The sequence below is a fragment of the Eptatretus burgeri genome, chromosome 4 (genome assembly GCF_056783735.1).
Source record: "Eptatretus burgeri isolate ZD-2024b chromosome 4, Ebu_testis_v1, whole genome shotgun sequence".
NCBI classification, from domain to species: Eukaryota; Metazoa; Chordata; class Myxini; order Myxiniformes; family Myxinidae; genus Eptatretus; species Eptatretus burgeri.
This window is the reverse complement of record NC_140964.1, coordinates 133,256,500-133,282,605: the sequence shown is the minus strand read 5'-3', so window position 1 is coordinate 133,282,605 and position 26,106 is coordinate 133,256,500. Positions and strand designations below refer to the sequence as shown.

Below are 26,106 nucleotides of genomic sequence, written 5' to 3'. Positions count from 1 at the left end.
ACGTTTAAAGTTTCACGTTGATCGGTCAAGCGGTTGCGGAGGAAAAATATATGAAAGCGAAAATATATAAACGTGGACACAAACAGACAGGTGTGGCAGTCTCTGTATTTATATTTACAATGCTTGTCCAGTGTCCTCACCACGAAGCCATCACACCCACGATCTCCTAAAGGTTGTTTATTGATTTGTGTCTCTTCCATCTGGATCAAAACAAACACTCTATGGGCTTTCTGATTAAAATCATGATTTCTTTCACCGTTTTGAAAATGTCAATTAAATTGTGGCAGGTTTTGCTATCTCTCTGGATCTGGAACTGCTGATTTTGTGCATTTATAAATGAGAAAAGTTTTACTTATCACCTCTGCCACAGAAGGTGAAGGGGGTGATTTGTTTCCTGCAACCAACTGGGTTGAAACTGCGTGTTGCATCCCGTGCTCACTCTGCATTTACTTTGTATGATCCCTGTAGGATAATGCGTCCCGACGACGCCAATGTGGCGGGCCGCGTTCACGGGGGTACAGCACTGCGGATGATTGAAGAGGCTGGCGTCATTGCAAGTACAAGACATTGCAACAGCCAGCCAGGCGTGAGATTTCCATGATGGGAGGCACCGGGAGAGCCTTGTCAGTGTTTGGGGCATCCGTGTTTGAACGCCTGTCCATTGAGATTACATGATTTGCCGATTATAATTATTCTTGGAATGATTTTTGGCTTGGTGAAAGGCCTATGTGCTTGTATGTTCGCTGAATCCTCCTGCAGTTTTTTGGCCGATCTTAACCAAACTTGGTAAGTTTAGTGGGGGTTCTCGGAGTTTGGCTTGCGTGTCCCGAGTGTCAGCGTTTGGATGATGTGCCTGCCAAAAGTTCATCCATTGCTGAAGTTAAGAGGGTGTCATTTGAAGCTGTATCGATGTTCTCTTTGAAGCCAGAATATGTTCTCACAACAACTTTGGTTGAATATCTGCATCATGAAGCTTCAATGTACATATCTCATTCCTTTGTTCTTCTTTCTTCACCCTTAATCCCAGCATTTAACGGTCACCAACTTGGATCTGCTTTCTCCATTCTCCTCTGTCTTCTGTGTCATCTTCTCTCAATCCCTTGCTGTTCATATCTCTTTCCACGATGTCCATCTACGGTGATCTCTGTCGTCCTTTTCATCTTTTTCTCTCTAATGATCTCATTCCATGTTTTATTGATTGGTTCTCATCCTTTCCACTCATAATGCCTGACAAACTGCTCTCATAACGTTTTACGCATCCACCTCTTCTTCCTTTGTCCAAACCACCGCAACTTAACCTTTCCAATCTTTTCTGTAATCGATACAACTCCCGTCCAATTCATCAACCACTCTCTCGGTGACCCTGTGAAAATCCACCTTTAAGCATTTTCATTTCTGTCATCTCCAACTCCTCTTTCCTTTTTTATTTTTATTATCCCATGTTTCTACAACATGCGTTATAACCGGCCTAATTTCTGCCATGTCAATAATTACCTTCAATTATTTCATTATCCTGTCACAGAAGACACCACTACCTTAGTTCCACCCTATCTATGCTGCTTTCACTCTGTCACTCTGTGACCTGCTTCACAACCTCCCCCTTCCTTTGGTAGTGAGCCAATGTATTTGAATCTGTCCACTTGTTTTAGCCATTCACTTCTTCTGTCTGCAATGTTGAATCTCTCTGCTCCAGTCTTACGACACACCCTAACAGCTCTGTCTTTCGAGCATTAATCTGAAATAATCCCTGCCTCTCTTGGCTCTCTTGCCATTCCAACACTCTTCTCTGTTACTCTTCCTTTGACTCTGCTGTAATGACTAAGTCATCGATAAACAGGAGCTCCCACAGTTCTCCATCTCTGATGTTTTCACTCGGCACATCTAGCACTGTCACAAAAAGGAAGGTGCTTCGTGCAGAACTCTGGTGGAGACAAACTTCCACTCTAAAATGTTGATTTCCCAATTACTGTCCTTAACCATAGTGCTGGCTTTATCGGTATCAGTCTCATAAACTTATCTGGTACACCCAATTCTAACTTTTCAAACAACCATAATGACAACAAACTTCTCTGGTACATGCATGTTCCATCAATTTGATCCCTCTTTCCTTTACTTTCCACAATGATAACCTCTTTTTGTTTGAAAATAGGTATTATTAGCTCACTTGGACTTTAGTCACGTGAGCTTATGTTTTCGAGCAGTGTCCGTAGGTTAGTCAGTGAGTGAGTAAACACTTCAGTCATTACCGCTTGAACCAAACACCCAATTTCGATGAAACTTGCACACAAGCTTCATATCTGCCAAACGAAGGTGTATTGACCGCATCAATAGCCCTTGAAGCCCCCCAGAATATGTATTTGCTCCCTTCTCCGAAAATACACACAATTTCAATGAAACTTGACCACGACCTTCCCGTGACGTGGCAAAGTTTGTTCACGGCATTAAAGAAAATCAGGGTCTAAGGAGGTGTGCGGGGGAGTTTGAGTGACTGTTGCTCCTGATGCAGATGATCTTCAGGATGTGTGGTCCTATATTTATGCTCTTTCTCCAATCATCTACTATCTTCTCCTGCCCCACACCTTGCTAACCATGCACTTTACTCCCCCAAGCCCTAATGCCTACTCATTCGACCGCAACTTCAGAGGCTTTCGCACTTTTCATTTTGTCAAGTGCTTTTCTTACCTCCTCCTCGTCCTCCTCCTCCTCCTCCTCCTCCTCCTCCTCCTCCTCCTCTCCTCCTCCTCGTCAACCTTCCCCACATTGCCCTCAGTTTTCTGTGCCTGTCATTCCCTCTACCTCCTTTTCCGCATTTACTCATTTCTCAAAGTACTCTTTCCACCTTCTCATGATTTCCTCAACTTTATGTGGGATCTGGCTAGTATCACATTTTACTGCAAACACTCCTCCCATGTCCTGCTTTTACTTCTGCCTCGCTCTTGATAATCTATAAATGGTTTTCTCACCCTCTGGTGTTTCCAATTAATCACACCATTCTTGCACTATTCACCATCCTGTATATGTATCAGAATTTCCTTGTTACTTGCAAAATCAAAGATTTTTCAAGTATATTGGGAAGTCGATTTTGTAATTCTGTCTGTCTGTCTCTCTGTATGTTTTTTTTTATCTTGCCAAAACGAAGTTTTGCAAGATATGTTCGTCAACTTGTATGTTTTTTTTTTTTGTTTTTTTTTTTTGTCTGTAATCACGTATAAAAAATTCTGCAGAGCACAGTTATCATTGGAAATTTTTGTAACCGCATATCAGAGGCCTATAGAGGTCCCTTTCAGTGCACAAAATTTTGAAGGTCAAGGTCAAAGGTCAAGGTCACTTTGGCGCAAATCAGGGGAGTCGACGAAACCCTTATTTTTTGAGTAATTTTGGTCGGATCGTCTTCAAACTTCATGGGAATATAGTTCATGGTCTGGCGCTCAGCTGATTAATTTTTGGTGGCGATTGGCCTTGACCTTCATGTTTTTTTTTGTTTTGTTTTTTTTTGGTCTGTAATCACGTATAAATCACTCTGCAGAGCATTATCATTGGAAATTTTTGTAACTTCGCATATCAGAGGCCTATAGGAGGTCCCTTTCAGCGCATAAAATTTTGAAGGTCAAAGGTCAAGGCCACTTTCTCGCAAATCAGGGAAGTCGACGAAACCCTTATTTTTTGAGTAATTTTGATCGGATCGTCTTCAAACTTCATGGGAATATAGTTCATGGTCTGGCGCTCAGCTGATTAATTTTTGGTGGCGATTGGCCTTGACCTTCATGGTTAGTGCCTCAGGTCAAACATATTTGACCCCAAGGTCAAATTTTCAAGTTTTAGGAACCATATCGTGTAGTACCTCAAATTGAACACCTCGATGAGTGCTTTCTAGATATGTCAAGCCTTAGACATTATGACGTCACTTGGTGACGTTATGAGGCAAAAGCATATTTTTCATGGTTACTCTGTAGAACGATTCTCATCGGAATCTCTCGTCGGCAGATATTCCTCAAGGAGTCGCTCCTGGTGGATAGCAGCTCTGTTCACCTCAGTGTGACCTTAAAGAAGTCACACGTGGTCATCTTTTGGCAAGATACGGGTCTTTTTTGTCTGTTTGTCTGTTTGTCACCCCAAGTCACAATTTTAAACTGATCTTCATGAAACTTCACCACATGGTAGAGTTTGTTATCATGAAGAAGCCTATTGTTTTTGAGGTCAAAAGGTCAACGTAGTCCCAAGGTCAACAACTCGGGTGGAATTTCTGAAATCCTCCATTTTCATCCGATTGACTTGAAATTTGAAGAGGAGTTACATATTTGGTCATTGAATTCAACCACCAATTATTTTTGAGGTCAAATTTGTTTTATGGATTTTGGAAGTATCGTGTTCTGCATGACGTCGTCGTCTTGTTTCGATGTTAATCCATCAACGTTCTTGACACTAAAGATCCAACAATGTTTCACAGCAAGGAAAACTTTAGGATGGCATCATGTTTTATTTTCATTTTCCCTGATTTGTTGTATCAGGTAGATTATCTTTCCTTAAAAAGATAATTCCTCGTCTATCACTGTTTCATTGTCCCTTTCAGGCTTCACAAGTGATGAGAAGGGATCAATCACAGTTTTTCTTTTTCTTATTTGAATGAGGAATATTGCTTCTCCAGCTCAGGCCCATTAATGAATGGTGCACATAAATTGGTCCTGAGTAAATGGATTTATTCTAATACGTGGTCCATTCTGCTTTGGTCCGAACACAATATCAATCAACACAATATGTACTCAAAAAAGAACGACAAATTACATGAAATCCGTGTAATACTGATGCTGGAGCTGAAATGCCCATCTGTTCTTTCGAATGCAGCATGAGAACTGTGTCAGTGCACTTGTGCGAGTGGAACGTACAGATTTTCTCTCACCAATGCTCATCGGGGAGGTGGCACATGTCAGTGCATCTGTCACCTACACTGCACAGCACTCGCTCGAGGTGCAGGCTGTAGTCACCGCCGAGAATCTTCTGGACGGTAGGTTGATGTGGACCATCAGTTGTGATGTAAAGGTACTTGTCTTTTCTTATTCACCGACCATTGTTCTATTCTGCTTGATGTTTGCAGGAAAAAAGCGATTGACCAACAAGGCTTCCTTGTGGTATGTTCCTCTCTCGGTGAAAAGTCCAGACAAGGTGCTCCCAGTTCCTCCAATGCCGGTGATTTTCAAACAACAAAATTGTTTTTTCATTTAAATCAAATCAATATTGCTTAAACTTTTTTTTTCATGCCTCTGCTGATGAAGTCACCGGAGGTATTGTTTTTGAGTTGCACGTACATAGTCCATCCTTGCTAATTTACTCTGTTTTCTTTGGAACCACTTATCCAGGGTTGTGTCCAATAGCCAAGGAGACTGCTTAGGCAGCACCAATGGTCTGCACAGAGTATGGTCCCAATGGATGGATGCATGTGTGTATGTTAATATTATTGCGATCTGGGGTTCAAGGCTCGGGTCTCCCAAATGCCCAGTCCTGAGGCTGCCAGGTTCAGATAACTCCCGCGCACCGGCAGGTTGCGAAGCAACCATGAGCGCCGATTCGTACCGCCACTCCTGGCAGGGTTCACACTACTTTGCATGTTACAATTTCCAGTGGAATGACAGCGTCAAGGGGGGTCTCGGATACTCGATGTGTACGACCGAGTACGCACCGGCTAATAAGAGCAAATTAGTGGGGCAGACCTTCCCGGCTAACCTGTTTGCGGACTACGCTGGACCAAAGGAGGAAAAGACAGAATGAGCTGGGTACATACATATATATATATATATATATATATATATATATATATATATATATATATATATATATATATATATATATATATATATATATATATGTATGTGGAAATCTAACACAGCTGGAGGCCATTCAACCCATCTTGCGTGCACTAACACCACACTAATTTATCAACACACGATCCAAGGAAAATAATGCAAAAAAAAAAAAAGGTTTTAATTTGTGAAATAATTGTTGGGTTTTTAAAGGTTTTTTTTGTAGTTTTTGTATTTTTTTCTGCCCCTCAGGGGAGGGGTCATGGGCTTGGTGACTGCCCCTTCTTGATAAAAACCCCCACCAACAGCACTCCGTACACATGCGCACAATCACCCATCAATGCTCAAACTACCTAAAAGTCCTGTCAACATCCTCATACCCCTCTATCTCCATAACTTCAAGGTACCCATGTAATTCTAATTTCAACTTATTTACTTTTTCTGCTGCCACTACCTTTCCAGGAGACCATTCCATGCATTAACTACTCTCTGAGTAAAAGTCCCCTGCCTTATGACTGTCTTAACTCTCCTGTTCTTTACTCTCAGGCTGTTGGCCCCTGCTTTTATCATTGTCTACTCTGTTGAATAATTCATCTTCACTTACTTTATCTCCACCTTTCATTCTCTTAAACATCTCAATCATATATCCTCATAACCACCTCCTTTCTAGTGAATAAAGCCCTGTCTCCTTCAGCCACTCCTCATAGCTGAGTCTCGCTAGGCCCTGAATCAATCCAGTAGCCCTGCGCTGAACCCTCTGTGTGGCATCTATGTCCTTCCTGAGTTGTGGTGACCAAAACGGCACACACTATTCTAGATGTGGTCCTCACTAAATTCCTGTACAATGTTAACACCACCTCTTTTGATTTATAAATGATCTCTCTCCGAATACAATGTAAAACACTATTTGCTTTGCCTGTAGCTGCCTGGCACTGTGCTGCCTGCAAACATCCCATATCTCTTTCCACCCCCAGATCCTTCTCCTGTGTGACACGCTCCAAAATTACCCATTGAATCCTGTAATCTCTATTTTCATTGTTCTTTCCCATCCCCAACACCTTACATTTGCTCAGGTTAAATTACATCTGCCAGTCTTTTGCCCAAACTTTGCAAGATACTTTGCTGAATCTGATCACCACCCCCTCTGCTATCCACCTCACCTCCAAGCTTTGTGTCATCTGCAAATTTGGAAATCTTACTCTTTACCCCATTATCCAAATCATTGATGGAAATATTGAATAGTTATGGTCCGAGTACTGATCCCTGAAGTCCCCACCACTTACATTGTCCCACTCACAGCCACTCTTTGCTTCCTATCACGAAGCCAGTTGTCAATTCAATTAGCTACCTGACCAGCCACTCCACAAGCCCTCACTTTGGCTAACAACCTCCGATGTGGTACCTTATCAAATGCCTTCTTAAAGTCAAGATATACGATGTCCACTGCCTTTCCCTCATCCACCCAATCAGACACTGCTTCGTAGAACTCTAAATGATTTGTTAAACAGGAAGTACCTTTTATAAACCCATGCTGATGACCTTTAATTAGTTTGTTTTTACTTAAATGGTTCCTCATCTGGTCCTTAATTAATGTCTCCAACACCTTCCCCACAACTGAAGTCAAACAAACAGGTCTATGGTTTCCCAATTCTTCTCTGGATTCTTTCTTAAATTATGGTATTACATTTGCTCCTCTCCAATCCTCCGGTGCCTGTTCTGACTCCAGGGAACGATTGAAAATATCCGTTAACATCTCGCTTACCTGCTCAGCCACCTCCATCAATACTCTCGGGTGCATATTATCTGTACCCGGAGCCTTATGTTCTCTGAGGTTACCGAGCTGTTCCTTTACTTCCTTCACTCTAACCTCGATCTTCTGGAAAAGCTCTTCCTTACCACCTTGTTATATACTCTCAGATATTGGCAATTTTCCTAACTGTTGTTGTGTAAAAGTTGAAGAAAAATACCTGTTTAATGAGTCTGCCATCTCGCTTTCATCACTAACCACGCTCCTGGTGCTATTCCTCAATGGGCCCACACTGGTCCTAACCTGTTCTTTTTCCACTGATATACTTAAAGAAAGCCTTGCTATTATGTTTAATACCTAAGGTGCCATTCTAAAATTATGAACCTAATGCGTGGTGGTTGGTGTTTGGAGTTTGGTGGGCTGTAAGGGGTGGGTGTATGTCCAAACGTCATTGAGTTTTACACTTGCAGGAGGTCGGGGGGGTGTTTCCAGAGCCTTTATGTCACTATTTTTCAATACATATAAAAATGAGCTTTAAAAGGACGTTTTGGACATTTCTGGGAGAGCTTTCCCCTCACCTTGAATGACGTTCTGAAGGAGCTTTTCTCTATTAGCCACGACTTTGCTGAGAGATCTCACTGTAAGTTGGTCGGTGGAATAAAAAAAGTGACTCCACCTCCCTGAGAAGAGGAGGAGGAAAAGAGGCTGCAACAGGAAAATATGTTGTCCATCTCTATACATAAAACCGAAATGTTTTATTGATTGTGACCTTTCTGCTTTAAGCTCCCAAAGTTAATTCACGACAAAACTTTCTACGATCAGATTTTTAACCACGATGCACCTAAATAGGTGGTTTAAACGCATGAGGAGGTCATTTGGCCCATAATTGCCGTGTTCCACTCCAGAGTTAATTTATTTGCTAACATGAGGTAATTTCTTAACTACAGCTTCACTCCTTTACACCCTGTATGGCCTGGAGACCCCATTAGACCCTTTACACCCCTCAGACCCTTTAATACCCATTTAGACCCTTTTGAGATGTGTAGACTGTCTTCGACACTTTTCAGACTGATCGACCTTTTCAGACCATTTGGATACCTCAGGCCGCATCAAACCGCTTTTGCTCTTTCGCCCTTCAACTCCTTAGTTATTTAGACCCCTTTATGACCCCAATGACACTTAAAGCACTTTAGACCCATTTTGACCTTTTAAGACCCTTAAACTACTTTAGACCCCTCTACACCCTTTAACAAATTGGAAAAGAGTCCTCTGAAAATCATTTTTGATTACTTTTTTCATGCACCATTCGCGTTGCATCACAAGTTGCGATGACAAATCAAAACTGATGTCCCAAAATGAAACTGATGCAGAAAAGTGAAACTGAAACGACTGATCTTTGGATCATCGAATGGGAAACCAGAATGAAATGCTGTGAGAAATACCGAATGGAAATTGCCGAAAGGAAAGCTGTGGGGGGTATCGAGAGAGGGGCAGCAAGTTGAGGACTGAAGAAGCGATGTGGAGAGTGTGGAAGCGGTTTCCCGCTTCCTCAAGACAGAGAAACGTAAGTTCATATATAGGCCGTTTATTCAGCAAAACAAAAGACACTCCTGTGCACAGAAGGAAGGCTTCAGTCCGCCACATCATCGCAAGCTGAAGACTTGATTGTACATTGAATATTGAGTGTATATTTTCAGTTTCACCAGGGTGTGTTTCGATAACAGATGGAACTTTGTGAACTTTAAAATCGCAACATAGAAGGATAATATAATTGGTCTGTTTTGGAGCTTGCTTATAGCCTTGGTTAAGGGTGTAGGGGAGAAATATTGTGTTCAGATGGTCATCAGATCGATAAGGTTTTGCAAGGTTGTTTACGACTTCAGAGGAATGTGTGTATTCTGCCCTCTCCGAGTTTTCTCGGCATATATTTATTAGTTTAGTGCTTTTTTGGAAATAATTTAAGTTAATTTTGCATTTTACATTATTATAAATTGCATTTTTACATTCAATTAATAATTCAGTTCCCAGAAGAGGGATAGGTGCCTGTCGGTGGTCGGTTGGCATGGAAAGAACTTTGGTGATCCTCTGTCACTTCCATCAGGCAGTTGGCCCAAAACATGCCCAAATTATTTTTGCAGCCAAGCTTTCATAATATCACCCTCACTCCCAAGTCGTACTTCGGAGGTACAACAAGCATGGATTTGAAATCTTCGCTGGTGGAATGGAATGAGGTTGCCAAGGTTACCAGCTCCACCGACTGCAATATCTGCATACTGAATATTTCCAATGAAATCCCGTTTCTACCAATACACACTCATTTGAGGTGAGACGTCGATGAGCCCATCAGTGATGGGTACCCTGCTAGTTTATAATATAAGCAATTTATTTTACAACAAGTGAAATGCAAATAGTTACAAAAAGGACAATAGAGGACACAATGCAAAGCAAACCCGATATAATAAACTTGCACACTCTCAACTTATTATGAGGACAGGCACCATCAGACACACATGCCCGGAGAAATTAGAAGGACATAAAACAACGACGTGTTTGCAACATCTTTGGTATTTAGCATGACCAACAGGCCCATACTTCCCAGTTGCTTACTGGTGGGAGGAGGGAAGAAAACTGATGGTGTCTACGGTTCGTGAGTGAGGAGGTGCAATGACGTACAGAGAAGGGGAAAATGAGAAGATGTGCATGTCTGTAGGGTTGCTTTTTTACCTCTTTTGTATCCACAGCAGAGGAGACAGAACATATAAGAGGATAGCATAACAATGAGATGTCAGAAGGTCTGTAAATGTACTTCTATAGGTCGGATAGCTATGATTGGTGTCGCGTTCCGTTCACTCACCCACCCAGCGCTCTGCTCCGCTCCACCTTCCAACCCATGCCGCTGATCAAACCAGAACTCTCTTCTCGTTCAACACTCAGCACTCAGACTTCAGCACTCAGAAGAACTTGACGCAGAACTCAACGATTCTTCAGAACTCCTACCTTGCAGGGTAGTTTATAGACGTCTGGTGAGGGAGGAGCCCAAATTCGGAAAAGGATGGTCGGTAGGCGTTTTCCAGTGCCCCCATTGGTGCACGGACGCTTTTCCAAGAAGTAGCCTTGCCCCTGTGAGGACCTGAAACCAAAAATGGCCTCATTTACCCCCAAATTCGGCCACACGACGGAGCTTTGAGATTAACATGGGGCGCGGGTTTCTGGAAGTACTTTCCGGCCATGAAGGTGCGCTGGATACCAAATGGGGGTCGTGATTGAGCGGAATGCCAGAGCTATCCGGGCGAAATTGAAGGGATTCCAGCGCATACTTGCGCTTCAAGATACATGCCATAATGTTCTGAACACAAGCATCTGCTATGGTTGGTAGCGTCCATGATTCCGCGATATCTTTGTAGGACAGTGGCGGGCATCTGGGGTACTGACTGTGGTTGCGGTGTTTGTAGCAGTTGTGGTGAGGTGGTTGAAGTGTTGTGTTGGTTATGGTGAGGTTGTTGAATCATTGTGGAGGTTGTGGTGAGCTGGTCGAGCATAGGTTATTGTGGAGATTTTAGGAAGGCATCGTGGTTCGAGTACGGAGAAGGTTTTAATGAAGTCAGGTCAGGTATGGGAGCATGCGCCGGAGCAACGCGTCGCTGCGTCCACTTTCTGCCTGTACTCCAGGGGCCTCCGTCTGACCATCCCCCAGGCAGATGCCTGGCTCATCCCCATCACCTTGAGATGCTGATCAAACTGCTGCAACCACGAGGCACGTGGTCACCCCATTGGCCTCCTTCACTCATGAGGCTGAGAGAATCTGGTGAGCAGGATAATCGTCAGCAAAACTAGCCACATGTCCATCTAATCCAGCCGCAGCTGACGCTCACGGACTATGCATGTAGCAAAGCTCATTTGAGTCTCTCTCAGCAACCGATCGTTGGACTCAATGTCTGACCAACGATAGCCAAGCATTCTCCGAAGAGACCGCGTACCAAAGGAATTAAGTCTCCGTCTCAGATCCCTGGTCAGAGTCCAAGCCTCACATCCGTAGAGCAAGACTGGAAACACCAAGGACCTGAAGACTCGAACTTTTGTTCTCCTGCACAGGTACCGGCAGCGTCACACCCCATGATCCATTTAATCCATGACTCCCCAGGCCTATCCCAGACGTCCATTAGCCTGGTGTTGGCTCAGTGGTTCGGGTGGCGGCTTGGGATCCAAGGGTCCTGAGTTCAAGCCCCGTCGGCCGCTGAATTAATACACCAGGGGGTTGACTCAGCCTGTCATCCTTCCGAGGTCGGCAAAATGAGTACCAGTTCCAGTGTGTGTACTGGCAGAGGGGCACTGCATCAGATACACAGTCACGCTTCAAGAAATGAGAGCTACCCCGGCAGCTAAGCTGCCATACGACCACCAGACGACCATTGACCTCTGGCTCACAGCCGGCAAAGACAAGAATATCACTGACAAGGTGAGTGAATGTCTCCATGACCTCCATATCCTCACCACAAACGGATACAGACAAGATAGCAGCATCCAACATGTCATTGAAAGCTTGGATCTTAGTTTTGACCCAGGAAATCCATAATTTGAGCGGCTCTGACTCCTCATTCAGCAGCTCGAGGGCCCCCAAAAGGATATCTGGTCTCCACAACGATGACTATCATCTGTGAAATCAAGGTCAGAGATCTTGACATTCCCAAACGATGCAACGCAGCTTGATCTCTCCGACATCCTACCCAGAAGCCAGTCCATACAAGCGTTGAAAAGTGTGGGGGCCATTACACACCCCTGACAAACTCAAGCAGCAACTCGAAGTAAGTCGGAGATGGTATCACCACATCTCACAGCCCTCGGAGGACCAGAGTATAGTTCAGAAATTAGATTGATCAGTTTTCGTGGCACCACACGAAGACCAAGAATCCTCCAGAGGGCATCCCGATTCCCTGAATTGAGAGAGACCAGGCCCTGTCTATCAGAGCAGAGACAGAGACCAGGGAAAGGAGTGATGAGTCCTTTGTCTCATTATACGCTCGTTGACCGGTGTAACCTCAATTATCATTGGGGCAGTTTATTGGACACAGCTCCAGCGACTCCTTGGGAATGGTAACCATCAGTGCGACCAGACCAATAGTAGGTGTATCCACCCACCATTATCTCGCCACAATCCAGTCTCCGAACCTCAGAGAGTGCTGCAATCCCGATTTCCAAACGCTTGAGCTCAGATGATAACAGAGACAGGTGATCATCCTCTCTTTGGGATAGGACATTCCAGGCACTCATCCGAATGTACCACCTCAGGTTAACCCAAGGAGACTGCCGTTTGGTGGACGACACCTCAGCACCACTCCGCCACACACCACCGCAATCTGACCCTGGAGGTTTACCCTATGGTTTTCCTCCTATCATCAAGGAATGGGGGTCCCAAAGGCTTTGCCCCAATCCCGTCATACAGTCAGTTGCCATGCGAATGGCAGCAGCACAGGAGGTACTCCTACGGGGTGGGTTTTCAGATTTCCTTACTTGTGTGGGTTTTCTGGTGTGAAGTTTGGCAGCAAAGCAGAGCTTTGGCAGCATATGCTTCTGAAGTTGTTTGTTGTTCGGGTCTGTGACGTGCATACATGCGTGGAGGAGAGTTGGTGTGTGCAAAGTAAAATGAATGAAATAGATAAAGGATTGAAATAAGACCTACCTTAAAGCCCTTGCTATGCATGTCCTATATAGCCACTCAACATGAGGGAAGGGCTATTTAATGCGAATGAATATTAATGAATACTCATGAAATATCTGCCTGGGGACTGCCACATGTTGTTTGCATTTGCGTTGGAGAGCGACGGTTTCGCAGAACCGCAACAATATATATATTGTTACGGATTCGCGCCCGCCGGCGTGCGAACGGCCACGTAACTCGAATCGTGGCACGTCGCCCACCGGACGGACAATCCAGTCGTGACCCTCTCGGACTAACGCCGGGAACCAGTCACGGGTGGACCTTTCGGTCTCACCGCGATCGAGCCAATCGGCCCCCGCGTGGGATAGGGTTGCTCGCCAAATTCGACCTACCTAAGTACCCACACGGAGGGTAGACCGGGCGATCGCACCTCGCCGCAGGTCGACTTCGGACACGGGCCACTTAAGCGACCCGTTCCGTACTATCGGGATAACCGAGCGGTGTTATTCGTCGGCCTCGACGGTTCGATTAATTATCGGGCGTCTTAGCCCACGACCAACACTTTACGTGAAGCAAGATGGGGATTCAATGAAAGAAATGACGAAGCGAAGCGGGAAAACAGTTCAATAATAAGCACATTTATTTCGCGATGAACGGAAAGCACACATATACAATTCCACCAAAAGCACATGGAAAAGAAGAAGACAAAAAGCAAATGCGACAATGCAGATCTAATACCGACTACGCGAGCACACGGCAACACTTATACAATTTTACTTCACAGACGGTGCCGACAACACATATTCCCAAAGCAAAAGAAAAGAGAACCACTCTCCAGGATGAGGGGGTAGGCGGGCCTGGGGCCGAGACCGTGTCGGGCCTACCCGTCTGATGATGAGACGCGGAGCGGCGGTGGTGCCTCAACTCCGCGGGCCTCGCGGACAGTGTCTGGTAGGGGGTGGGAAAGGGGCCCCCTTGGTCGCACTATCTCAGCGCGGGGGGAAACAGGAGGGGGTTGCTGATGCTCGGGGAAAGGAGGATTTTTACTCTCTCTCGAGTCCCGCGACGAGCGTCTCCACCTCGACCAGGTCGCGCCGTCGGCCTCCCTGGTGTGCAGCTCCCGGCACGACGTGAGCACCCCCTCGTCTGCCTTCGCCGCCTCTCCACAGCTCCGTCCTCTTCGCTCCGACTCCAACGCACACGACGACGACGACGACCAACTCCTTAATTCTCTTGACTGACGAACGCGGTCGCTTATATAAGCCCCGTGGCTTCGCTCTCTCATCTTTGACCCCCTGCCTTCGACCTTTCACCTCGCTCCCCATTGGCCCGAGAAAAAGTGGGCGTGAATGCATTTTGATCCATGAATTTGCATATAGCGACCGCCCTCCAACGCCCTGGAGGCGGGGCCAAATCGCCCCTCGCTCACCGATTGGACGGCACAAAAGTGGGCGTGTGTCGTTTTTGATCCGTTTTTGGAGCGGAAAATCCGTGGTTTTGTACACGCTGTTCGGCGCGCGCCCTGCACGAGTCCAATACCGGTACCCACAAGCGGCGCAAGAACGGTGGCGATGCGACGGTTGCGAGGTGTGACTGGAAAGGTCGTGGCTGTTGTGGTGAAGCGGCGTTGTGGTGGGTGGTTGATGTTGTGACGACTGTTGAGACGCGGTTGGCGGTGCTAACAATGGCGGTTGGTCCAAAATAAAGATAGCAAAAGAAAAACGGCTATCCTGAAGAGTCGCAGCACGCATGAATGACATGTATTCCCACGAGACAACGGGTTTGGGCCTAACTACACATATACTTACCGAGATATCTCACCTAAGGGACCTCAATGGTGGTTTGCGAATTTGGTAACCACAACACTACCCCCTCCCCTTTTTACAGACTCGTCCCGAGTCGTCAAATTTTCGTGTGCCATCATGTGTAGTTTTCCCCTCGTACATTTTACCTACGGATCCCTGAGTGCGACATTCATGGTATTCGTGTCCCCAAAATAAATAACCTGAGGGCTGCGTAACTACCTAAACAAACTCACTCACACGAACGACTTAAATAAAATTGCCGGCGCTAGGACAGACATGCCGGGGGCGCACTCATATTTACAGTACATCTTAACCTTAACTTACAAATTTTACACTAAACCATGGCCCAGGATCAATGAACTCTGCAAAAGAAAAGCAGTTAGCAGGGAGCCAGGCTGCTCGCATGCAGTCTCTGGCTCAAAACAATGCAGGTGACAGGGAACGTGGCTGGCTGCTCATACGCAGTCCAAGGCCTTCCCTTTTGAACTGAACGCAGTGAACCACAACGGTGCATGGGCTGCACAAACGTAGTCTCCGTGCCAGCTCAAGTGGCACACGCAATGAACACAACAAATGGATGGGTGGACACAAACACGGTGCACGGGCCGCTACTGCAGGCCCGTGTTGTAGCTGCCAACAGGGCAGTTCTCGCAGCTTGCAAACTGTTGCCTTGCGGATCCTGGCGCACATGGAAATGAACCGGGGGGGGGGCAAAGCAAAAATTGAACGGGGCTGGTGAACGTGGGCAGTGGGCATGGCATGGCAAAGGCAGCAGGCAAACACAGCCCGCAGAAGAAGGCCGCTGCAGGCAAACACAGCCGGCAGACGAACTGGTCGGCACAGGCCTTGAAGAAAAAAACAGCCAGCCGGCAGATGAAGTGGCCGGCACAGTCCTTGAAGCAAACACGGCCAGCCGATGGCACAGGCCTTGCAGCAAAACAACAGCTGCCGATGAAGTTGGCCGGCCTCCGCCTTGAAGCAGAACACGGCCAGCCGATGAAGTTGGCCAGCCTTTGCCGTTCAGTGGAGGTTGGTGGAGGGAGTGCGGTGGTGCTGGCCACTTGGAAGGCGGGCTCGGACCTACCTACCTGTCTCCCTCCCACCTATCGCCTTTGCCTGTCACTGTACATACCCACTCCCTTAATTTGTCAAACCCCAATTTAGCCCCAACTTATTTTTTTGTTGTTTTTATTTTTACTTCCCCACTATAAATCGTCCCCTAACCCCCTTTATAGTCTTTGTTCGGCTAACCTATCCTGTTACCTAGCCTACTCCCAACCCCTACGTTCCCTTCCCGGAGGGGAATAAGGGAGAGCTAGCGTCCTGTGTCGAGGCCCAACGAAGCCTCAGAATGGCCTCCCCAGAGTTTGGCGATCTAACCCAAAGTGGGTCCAGCGGCCCACAACGAGAGCGAGGGGATGGATGGTGCGGAGCGGTACATCTCCTAATCTACCCTAACCATTTAACTGTTAAACTACCCCGGGGCTTTCAACAAGCGCCTCTCGCTTAAACTATTGCAGCAATGCCAACCCTCCCGATTTCATCGGGAGGCTTCCGAAAATTCACCCAAACTCCCGCCCTTACGATCACTATCCTTATCCTCCCGAAATTTTGATATTTTTGCACTGTTCACTAATCAGAATGTACTAGTATGAGAATTGAATGAAAAGCATCGTCTGCTACGTATAGCATGTGGTAACTCCATAACGTTCGCTGCTACCAAATTGTACGTAAAAAAATGCAAATTCAAATGAGGAGCAGCGAAACATTGGGTCTGGATCTCGCTTAGGCGATCATGCACTGAGATTTAGTTCATGCGGTATGTGTGCAATACAGTGCATGCGGTATGTATGCACAGTGTATATGCATGCGATACGCTCACTGCATGCAGCTGGGCCCCGTACCAGCCCGGCGGTCGCGACCACCGTGCGGTGTTTAACAGCCGCTAGAGTTCTACGAGTCGCGCTGTAGCTGTGGAACATCGACTTCGAAGTTACCGATGCTTCAAGCCCTCGATGTTGATTACGAAATGGCAGAAAAGAAGCTTACGAAGACCAAGAAATGGTCTCAGAAGTACAAGACCGAATACAGTCTCCAATACCCGTGTATTCGAAAGTCTGAAAGAGGAATTCATCATGCGTATTGTACAGTATGCAGCGTTGATATTTCAGTTGAGCACGGAGGTCGCGATGATATTCGGAAGCACGTTAGAAGCAAACGGCACACAGACATTGCAAAGGAGAGATCTTCGAGCACGAGTACCGGTACACTTCTGAATTATTTCACCAAACAAGGGACAAGCGAGGAAGAGGATGTTACCCGAGCGGAACTTCTCTTTAGTGGATTTATTGTGGAACATAACTTGCCCATATCAGTCTCAGATCATGCTGGACCTCTATTTCAAAAGATGTTTCCAGATTCAAAAGTTGCTTCAAAGTATGGATGTGCAAGAACAAAAACTTGCAAGATGTGCAAGATGTGCAAGAACAAAAAAAAAAAAAAAAAAAAAGAACAAAAAGCAAGAAAAAAAAAAAAAAAAAAAAAGAACAAAAAAAAAAAAAAGAACAAGAACAAAGAAGAAAAAAACAACACTGGTCAACAATTTTTTACTTCCTGAATGTTGTCTAGATTTCTACAAATGAATTAGGGTATTCTGGTACTGCTGAATCAGGAAATGGCATCCGCTTCTCTCCATCAGGTCAGTTTTTTGTGCAAAGTTGATTTGAAAAAATCAGATCTTGTGACAAAATCAATTACATTTTTGTGGCATTACCAGCTGATTTTTGTCAACACATATCATCCTAAACATGTTTTTAAGAAAAAAAAATGTTTTGCCAACAACATTTATTGATTACATGATAGAAACATCTGAATGGTGGGCATTGATAAAGGTAAGTACAAGTAAATTGCATGTTGCGTCACCACTGTTCAAACTTCAGGGCTTGAACTTCCGTTTCTTCGAACTCCTGGAATGTTCAGCGGCAGGGAGGTCTCTCTTCAGATTCCAACAGTAGTCAGCCATCATGACTGCGTCCCAGCGACCCTGATACCTGGTCTCCATCTCCTTCATGTCCTGATGGAATCTCTCTCCCTGCTCGTCACTCATTGAACCCAGGTTCTCAGGAAACCGGTTCATATGTGAAAATAGGTAGTGCATCTTGATGCTCATGTTGCAGCCCAGGTTTCTGAAAGCAGTCAGCATGTTGTTGACAAGTTCTGCGTAGTTTCTGGCCTTATTGTTGCCAAGAAAGTTCTTCACTACCAAAACAAATGTATTCCACGCTTCCAGTTCCACTTCTTTCATTGAGTTTTTGAACTCTGGATCTCTGATGAGCTGACGGATCTGAGAACCATCAAAGATGCCAGCTTTCAACTTCTCCATGGTCAATCCTGGAAAAGCCTGGCACAAGTAAGTGAAGCAGTCACCATCTTTGTCCAGAGCCTTGGTGAACTGCTTGATTAAGCTGAGCTTGATGTGCAGCGGTGGGAAGAGTATTCTGTCTCTGTCCACCAGAGGGTCGTTGATGACGTTTCTTTCTTTGCATGGCACCAATTCCTCCCGCACAGGCCAGTCCTTCTTCGTGTAATGCTGAGCACGGTCCCTACTATCCCACATGCACAGAAAACATGGGTACTTGGTGAAGCCAGACTGTTGTCCCAACAAAAAGTTCACCATCTTCAGGTCAACACAAATAAACCACTTATGCTGATCATAACCAATTTTCTCCAGCACGTACTTCACCGCTTCATACTTCTCCTTCAGTGTAGTCGAGTGAGCGATGGGTACAGAGGCAAACTGGTTGCCGTTGTGTAGCAGAACACATTTCAGTGATCGCTTGCTGCTGTCAATGAACAGTCTCCAATCTTTGGGTTCGTACTGTGGCACTCCAAGCTTGAGCAGAAGCGCATGTCATAAATTGGCGCATGTAGGTATTGTACATTCTTCAGAGTTCGTTATTTCAAGAAATACAACTTTTTTGTATCACATTATTACAAAATCTGCCCCATTAACTTTAGTTTTGATCCACGAACTTTATGCTTTGCCTCACCAATTTTTGGAAGATTTTGAGGTTTTATGACTTCAAACTGATCCCTTTTCGACATAATCACCTAGAACTATCGTACCTGAATACTTCTTGTCATTAAAATAATTATTTCCAATCAAAACAATTATTTGACATGACATTTTACCCCCACCAACTTCTTCTAAAATGCTCCACACATGCGTACATGTGAACAAATATGTAAAAAACGACATGTGGCCATATCTCAAAAACTTGACCTGATTGAACAAAACTAATGTGAGTTTTGGATTCAGCGCATCAGATTCGTCCTAAATCAGCTTAAAATGCAGACAACAAATTTGTTGTTGACCAGTGTAATTGGTGAGTTGTCAAATGTTACTGCTTCATCTATTGCCGATATTGCTAGACTAGCTCCATTTAGCCTAGCTACAGACGGTAGCAATGACAGTGGTGAGGCCCAGCTATATCCTGTCCTGATTTCGTACTATGACAACAGTGCTGGGATTGTGAAGCAAGGTTTGCTAAGTTTGCCTGTGTGCAAACAAGATTCCACTGGAGAAAACATTTTCAAACTGCTTGATCATGAGTTCAGTGACAGGAAAATTCCGTGGGGAAATTGTGTTTCCTTTTGTGCTGATAATGCCTCTGTCATGGTGGGCAAGCACAAAGGAGTCGCTGCTTATATCCACAAACAAAATCCAGAGTGCTACATCATGGGATGCCCTTGCCATATGATGCACAATACGGCCAAGAAGGCGGCTCAGGCCTTCCCCATTGAATTAGATGACTTTCTCATCGATATTTACTACTACTTGGACAAAAGTAGTAAACGCGTCAAAGGAGTGAAAGCACTGCAAGAACTCTGTGATGCCCCGACACACAAGATTCTGAAGCATGTCGCAACAAGGTGGCTGTCCCTTGGTCAGTGCCTAGAACAGGCTGATTGAACAGTGGGAGCCACTTCGCCTCTTCTTCAAAGAAGAAGTCCGAAGAAAAAATGCAACCAACTGTAGCCAAGACTCTAACAACGAGCAAGAAGGACGGCACTGTATCTACTGCCAGTACTGGCACTGCAGGATCAAGCACTAGTGGAGCAGCATTCACCACTACCACTGCAGTATCTGCTGCGAAGAAGACAGCAGGGACAGCACCAAAACCAATGCTGAGAGCAGGTAGCATCACCGGCCCTTCATCACGTTCATCTACAAAGCAGATCCCTTCAGAGTCGAGAAAGACTGTGATAGTCCCATCTACAGGCAAAGAAGGACCCAAGTTAAGTTCTGCTTTTGCCAAATCACTTGACAGAAGCTCAGCAAAACCTTCGAATCAGAGGTCTTCTTCCTTGGCTGCACCTACCTCAAGCTCTCTCCTCAAACGTAAAAATTGATCTGGTACTACGAGTCTGACCTCTTCTGCTGGCAGTAAACGCAAGTGTGATCTCCTGCGGCTAAGTGTACTACGAGTTCTACAACTAAAAGCGCATCTTCCTCAAACACTGTGCAGGAATCTAGAGAAAAACGTGTCAACAGGATGTTCTTGTCTCCACAAACAAAACTCTATTGTTTCTTCCTTCGATATGCTAACAAGCTTTTTGAGAAGGGGAATCTTCTGCTCCAAAGAGACGAACCCTGTATTCATCTCCTGATCTTGGTCTTCTGGTCTTCTGAATTGAATGGTCTTCTGAAAGATATCTTCGTACGGTTTTTGAAACCATCGGTGTCATCGGTTGCTCTGGTAAATGTACCCTTCTCTGACAGAAATCATCAGAAGAATGATGAGGACCTCATGATTGGGAACGATGCCAAACTGTATATAAGGGAACAAAGGAGTCTCAAGAAATCCACCTTCACTCTGAGTGAGTCAGACATCCAAGGTTTCTTCAGTGCAGTTCGCTCATATTATGTGAAAGCCTGCAATTACATCTTCAAAACCTGGCCGCTAGGTGATGAATTAGCCAAGCATGCTCAGGTGCTGGATGTTAAGCTACACCAAGAAGTGGGGTTTGACTGTGTGGAGTTTTTCATCAAGAAATTCCCCTGTCTGTTCAGTGGCGGTGATAGTGACATAGACAGTCTTGAGAGTGAATTCGCTCACTACCAGGCAGACGCCTCCATAGCTACAATTGCTACTGAGACAGTGAGAGTGGATGAGCAGTGGCATCGGATTTCACAGCTCACAGATCCCTGCACTGGTGCCAAGAAGTATCCTAATTTGAGCAAAGTGATGAAGGGAATCTTGGTCATTCCTCATTCGAACGCATCATGTGAGCGGGCACTCAGTCTTGTACGGAAGAATCATACTGAATTTCGTCCCAATTTGAGTGTCAAAACCCTGGAAGCTCTCTTAATTGAAAAACTAGCTCATAGCACCCCTTGCTACCAGAGAGAATACAGCAAAGACATAATCAGAAGGGCTAAAAGAGCCACACAGCTGTCACTCAGCAAAGCTGCCATGGAAAAAGCAAGCAGCAGTAGTACCAGCCAGTAAGGTAAGAAAAATATTGCTTCTTTTGTGCTTTTTGTTAATCTTTGATTGTCCCCTAACTTACTAATATTAACATACATGTAACATTAAAAAGTGCACAATTTTCCCCTTTTTTTGTTCAAAAAGTGGGAATTCTTAACATGTTAAATGCTCCAAAATAGGGCTCAGAGGGCACTAGAGAGCGTCTAGAACCCCAGAGCTTCCAGGGCCCTAAGGCGGGCCATGGACCCCGGCGCAAGGGTCGAGCGCTCCGCGCTCGAGATGTGCGCTTGGCGCACATAATTTGGTGTCGGTTGAAAATCCTCCCTAATTCTGATTTCCAAAAGTTGGCATCTCTGCTATTGGTTCTAACAACCCAGATTTCCGTCGCCTGTGTTGGTGTCCTCACAATTTCGGGCCTCTCCCCCCAATTTTCTCTCCGTGCCCTCACACGGTCTCCTGGCTGGGACACGTGGCTCCCTTTGGCAGGCACGACCCTCTGCCGAATCTCCCGCTATGGCACCCACGGGCACTACACTGCCTCCGAGCCTACCAGCTCCCTAACACCGGGGAGTGCCCCCCATGGCACCTCCCCTGAAACGCACATGTGGCAGGCCGGCCTCCCGGGCCCCTTTCCGAGGGTCACCCGTGCCCACAACACTGCCCACGCGGCTAATGGCGCCCCGGGCCCCCGCACCAAGCAGGCGCACCCGTGCCCACTACGCTATCCCGGCCCCCCATGGGCCCTTGGCCTACCACGGCCGACTAGCCTGGTGCCCGGGGTACCCACTCAGCGATACTCACCTTTCGCAGCCACGCTCCCAACCCGTCAACAGGGCTCCTGCACCCCTCCAAATGGGTTTCGAGCCTACATTCCCACCAACAGCAAAACGACCTCCATTTTTCAATTTGACTAACCCAGCTAACTTACTTTATACTGACCCCGGGGTCCCTTGGGCGGGAGTCACTCCTCCCCCCAATCACTCATCGCACCATGCATTCCCCATTCGCTCCATTCACACAGGCCCGCTGGCCTCACTCACTCACCAAGCACATGCCTCCACCTCATAACTCACCAACAACTCTTCAACACACTCACCACTGAACTCTGCCATCCTTCTATCTGCATCCCCAAACTAACTCGTGCTCCCACGTCGTCCCTTAAACTACAGCACGTTCCTTTTAACACTACGTAGCTAAGCTACGTCCCCTCTACACATTCACCAGTCTGTCCATGTCTCCTAATCTCTTTAACCAATTTCCCCACCTAAATCTGGCTACAATCCCTCTAACTAATCCATTCCACGGGCCCCATGAGGACTTACCCCTGCCCCATGGAGTCGGTCTAGCTAAGCTAACCCTTCCCCCTAACTAGTTTCCATCCTGTGCCCAGGTAAGGGGGTCTTCCACCCCTTGCCCAGGAATCCTGTGCACCCGAAAGTGAGGCTTGCTTTTTCTTTTTTTTTCCATGCGCAGCACCAGCGCGGCAACTCGCGCACTTTACACCTGCCCGTGACGTCATGCAGCTGCACGTGTTCCTCGTCCCTCCTTGGACGGTTCCATCCGGCAGGGATACCCCTCCTGCCGGATTCCAACCCCACGTGCAGCCATGACGTCACCGTGTGCAGAAAAAAAACAAAAACAAGCCCCACGTCTCGAGGGGCTCCCCACGCGAACACATGTGCTTTGCTCGTTGGAGCTTAACACACACGATCGCGTGGAGAACCCGTCCGGTCCAAATCCGTTATCCTGCCTAAACTTTGTCCGTCCGCGGGATCGGCAAATCCACCGCGTGCGTTTCCGGACCGGGACTTCACTCTCGCAAGCGAGCACGTGGTGGTCTCGTGCGTTGCACAGCACGAACCTCGTGCTCACTGCTGGGTGAACCCGGCACGGTTCCCGAAACAACTACAGCCGCTACTCGGCTTTCTTTCCTCTGTCGCCGTCTTCGCCTCCATTCCACCCACGCACACCTGCGTGTTACGACGCTCACACTCCATTCCATCACATTCACACCGGGAGACGCGGCTGCGTGCTCCCGCATGCCAACCGACATCTCCCTCACATACCGCTCTCTCACACACACGGTCTCCCTTGCATACGGCCGTTCACTCACGCGTGCCTCACTACTCACACAAACCATACTACTTACACACGCGGGGGCACTCACCCGCGGTGCCTCATCCACACTCCGTGCCTCACTCACACACGCGGGGGCACTCACCCGCGGTGCCTCATCCACACACCGTCCCTCACTCACACACGCGGGGGCACTCAACCGCGGTGCCTCATCCATACTCCGTGCCTCACTCACACAAGCGGGGGCACTCACCCGCGGTGCCTCACTCATACTGGCCGTTTCATCCACACACACAGCCTCACTCACACACGGTGTGCTGGGAAGCACGTACTCCGGCACCATCGTCACCACACCACTCACACACGGGGACGCACTCACACCTTGCACCACACACACAGGGACAACCACACTGGGGATTCGTGTCCCCACAAGGGTCTCCGGGGCCTCTATACCCCCCAAGCTCTCCAAGCACCCGTCCACAGCACTCATCCCCTCAACCTCTCAAAGCACGACCGAACTCACCTGGTCGTGACTCACCTCAAGGGGGCAGACTCCCTCCCCTCGTTCCTGGAGGAGGCCATCCAGCTGCTGGCACCGGGCCTCCACCCAGTCCACCAGCTCACCCCCATTGTCCTCCACTACCTCCGTGTGTGTGTGTGCGTCACTAACCTTGTCCAATTCACCCTCTATCGTTCCTATCTCCCGTGTCTCTGCCAACTCTTCACCCTTTACCTCCCCCGTCTCCACTATTATTTCCGTTGTCGTCACCTCGTGTCTCGTCTCACACGTTTTGGTCTCCCCATTTAATTTTTCCCTTTCGGTCAACGTTGCACCCCCTCCCAGCTCGTTCGCTCCTACACGTGGAGTCGCCATTTTAAGTTCCCTGCTAACGGCCTTCATGCCCGCCTACAGGCATCGGCCCATGTTCTGCGTCTCCCCCTGGAGCTTTCTCGTTTCCTCCCTCATGTTTGTCTCCACCCTAGTTCTCATGCGTTCCATTTCGCTTGTGAATGTATCCATCTTTTCGTTCATGTTCGCATTTATCTTCGCTGTCATTGCCGCCAGCATGGCGAATAGCTGGGCCATGTCGGGTGCGCTTGGGTGAGCCGTTTCGGCAAGGGTCGGCGGGTTTTGGTGGAGAGGGGGGGGAGGTGTCATACACCGCGGCCGCTGCCGCACCCATTTCGGGCTCTGGGTTCAGTTGGGCGAGTTCGTTTTCCTGTACAACCAACATTTCCTGCACGGGGATTTCATCCTGGACCATGGATTCTACATTACTACACATATACATTTTTAATACCCCCGGCTCCCGCTCGCCTTGAGACGCCATCTTGCTTCTCGTAAAGGGTTAATTTCGCTCGCTCGTAATTTGGAGGGAATCGGGGGTCGCTTCTCTCACCCCTGGACCGATTCCCGTGAATTTAATTGGAGACAGGAGAGCCCGTTTTCCTGTTCTCCGATACCAGTGCCGCGAGGAGGGCGATGGATTTGTATCCCACTCCTGACACCAGTGTTACGGATTCGCGCCCGCCGGCGTGCGAACGGCCACGTAACTCGAATCGCGGCACGTCGCCAACCGGACGGACAATCCAGTCGTGACCCTCTCGGACTAACGCCGGGAACCAGTCACGGGTGGACCTTTCGGTCTCACCGCGATCGAGCCAATCGGCCCCCGCGTGGGATAGGGTTGCTCGCCAAATTCGACCTACCTAAGTACCCACACGGAGGGTAGACCGGGCGATCGCACCTCGCCGCAGGTCGACTTCGGACACGGGCCACTTAAGCGACCCGTTCCGTACTATCGGGATAACCGAGCGGTTATCGTCGGCCTCGACGGTTCGATTAATTATCGGGCGTATTCAGCCCACTACCAACCCTTTACGTGAAGCAAGATGAGGATTCAATGAAAGAAATGACGAAGCGAAGCGGGGAAAACAGTTCAACATGAAGCACATTTATTCGCGATGAACGGAAAGCACACATATACAATTCCACCAAAAGCACATAGAAAAGAAGAGAAACACAATGCAATTTTACACAAAAAGCAAATGTAAAAGCGAAGACACAATGCAGAGCTAATACCGACTACCGAGCACACGGCAACACTTATACAATTCTACTTCACAGACGGCGCCGACAACACATACCCAAAACCAAGGAAAAGAACACCCTCAAGGATGAGGCGGGCCTGAGGCCGAGACCGGGTCGGGCCTACCCGTCTGGTGATGAGACGCGGAGCGGCGATGGTGCCTCAACTCCGCTGGCCTCGCGGGCAGTGTCTGGTAGGGGGTGGGAAAGGGGCCCCCTTGGTCGCACTATCTCAGCGCGGGGGGAAACAGGAGGGGGTTGCTGATGCTCGGGGAAAGGAGGATTTTTACTCTCTCTCGAGTCCCGCGACGAGCGTCTCCACCTCGACCAGGTCGCGCCGTCGGCCTCCCTGGTGTGCAGCTCCCGGCACGACGCGAGCACCCCCTCGTCTGCCTTCGCCGCCTCTCCACAGCTCCGTCCTCTTCGCTCCGACTCCAACGCACACGA

At 47.4% G+C, this 26,106-nt stretch overlaps 1 protein-coding gene across 12 annotated transcripts in view; it reads left to right on the top strand.

Moving 5' to 3' along the window:
• ACOT7 (acyl-CoA thioesterase 7) overlaps positions 1-26,106 on the top strand; it is a 72,829-nt gene that overhangs the window by 8,320 nt on the left and 38,403 nt on the right. For all 12 annotated transcript variants that reach the window (XM_085876314.1, XM_085876315.1, XM_085876310.1 and 9 more), the window contains 3 exons: positions 469-586; positions 4,843-5,002; positions 5,093-5,184. In XM_085876314.1, coding sequence (XP_085732440.1) covers positions 469-586; positions 4,843-5,002; positions 5,093-5,184 — 370 coding nt within the window. The remainder of the gene's footprint in view (positions 1-468; positions 587-4,842; positions 5,003-5,092; positions 5,185-26,106) is intronic.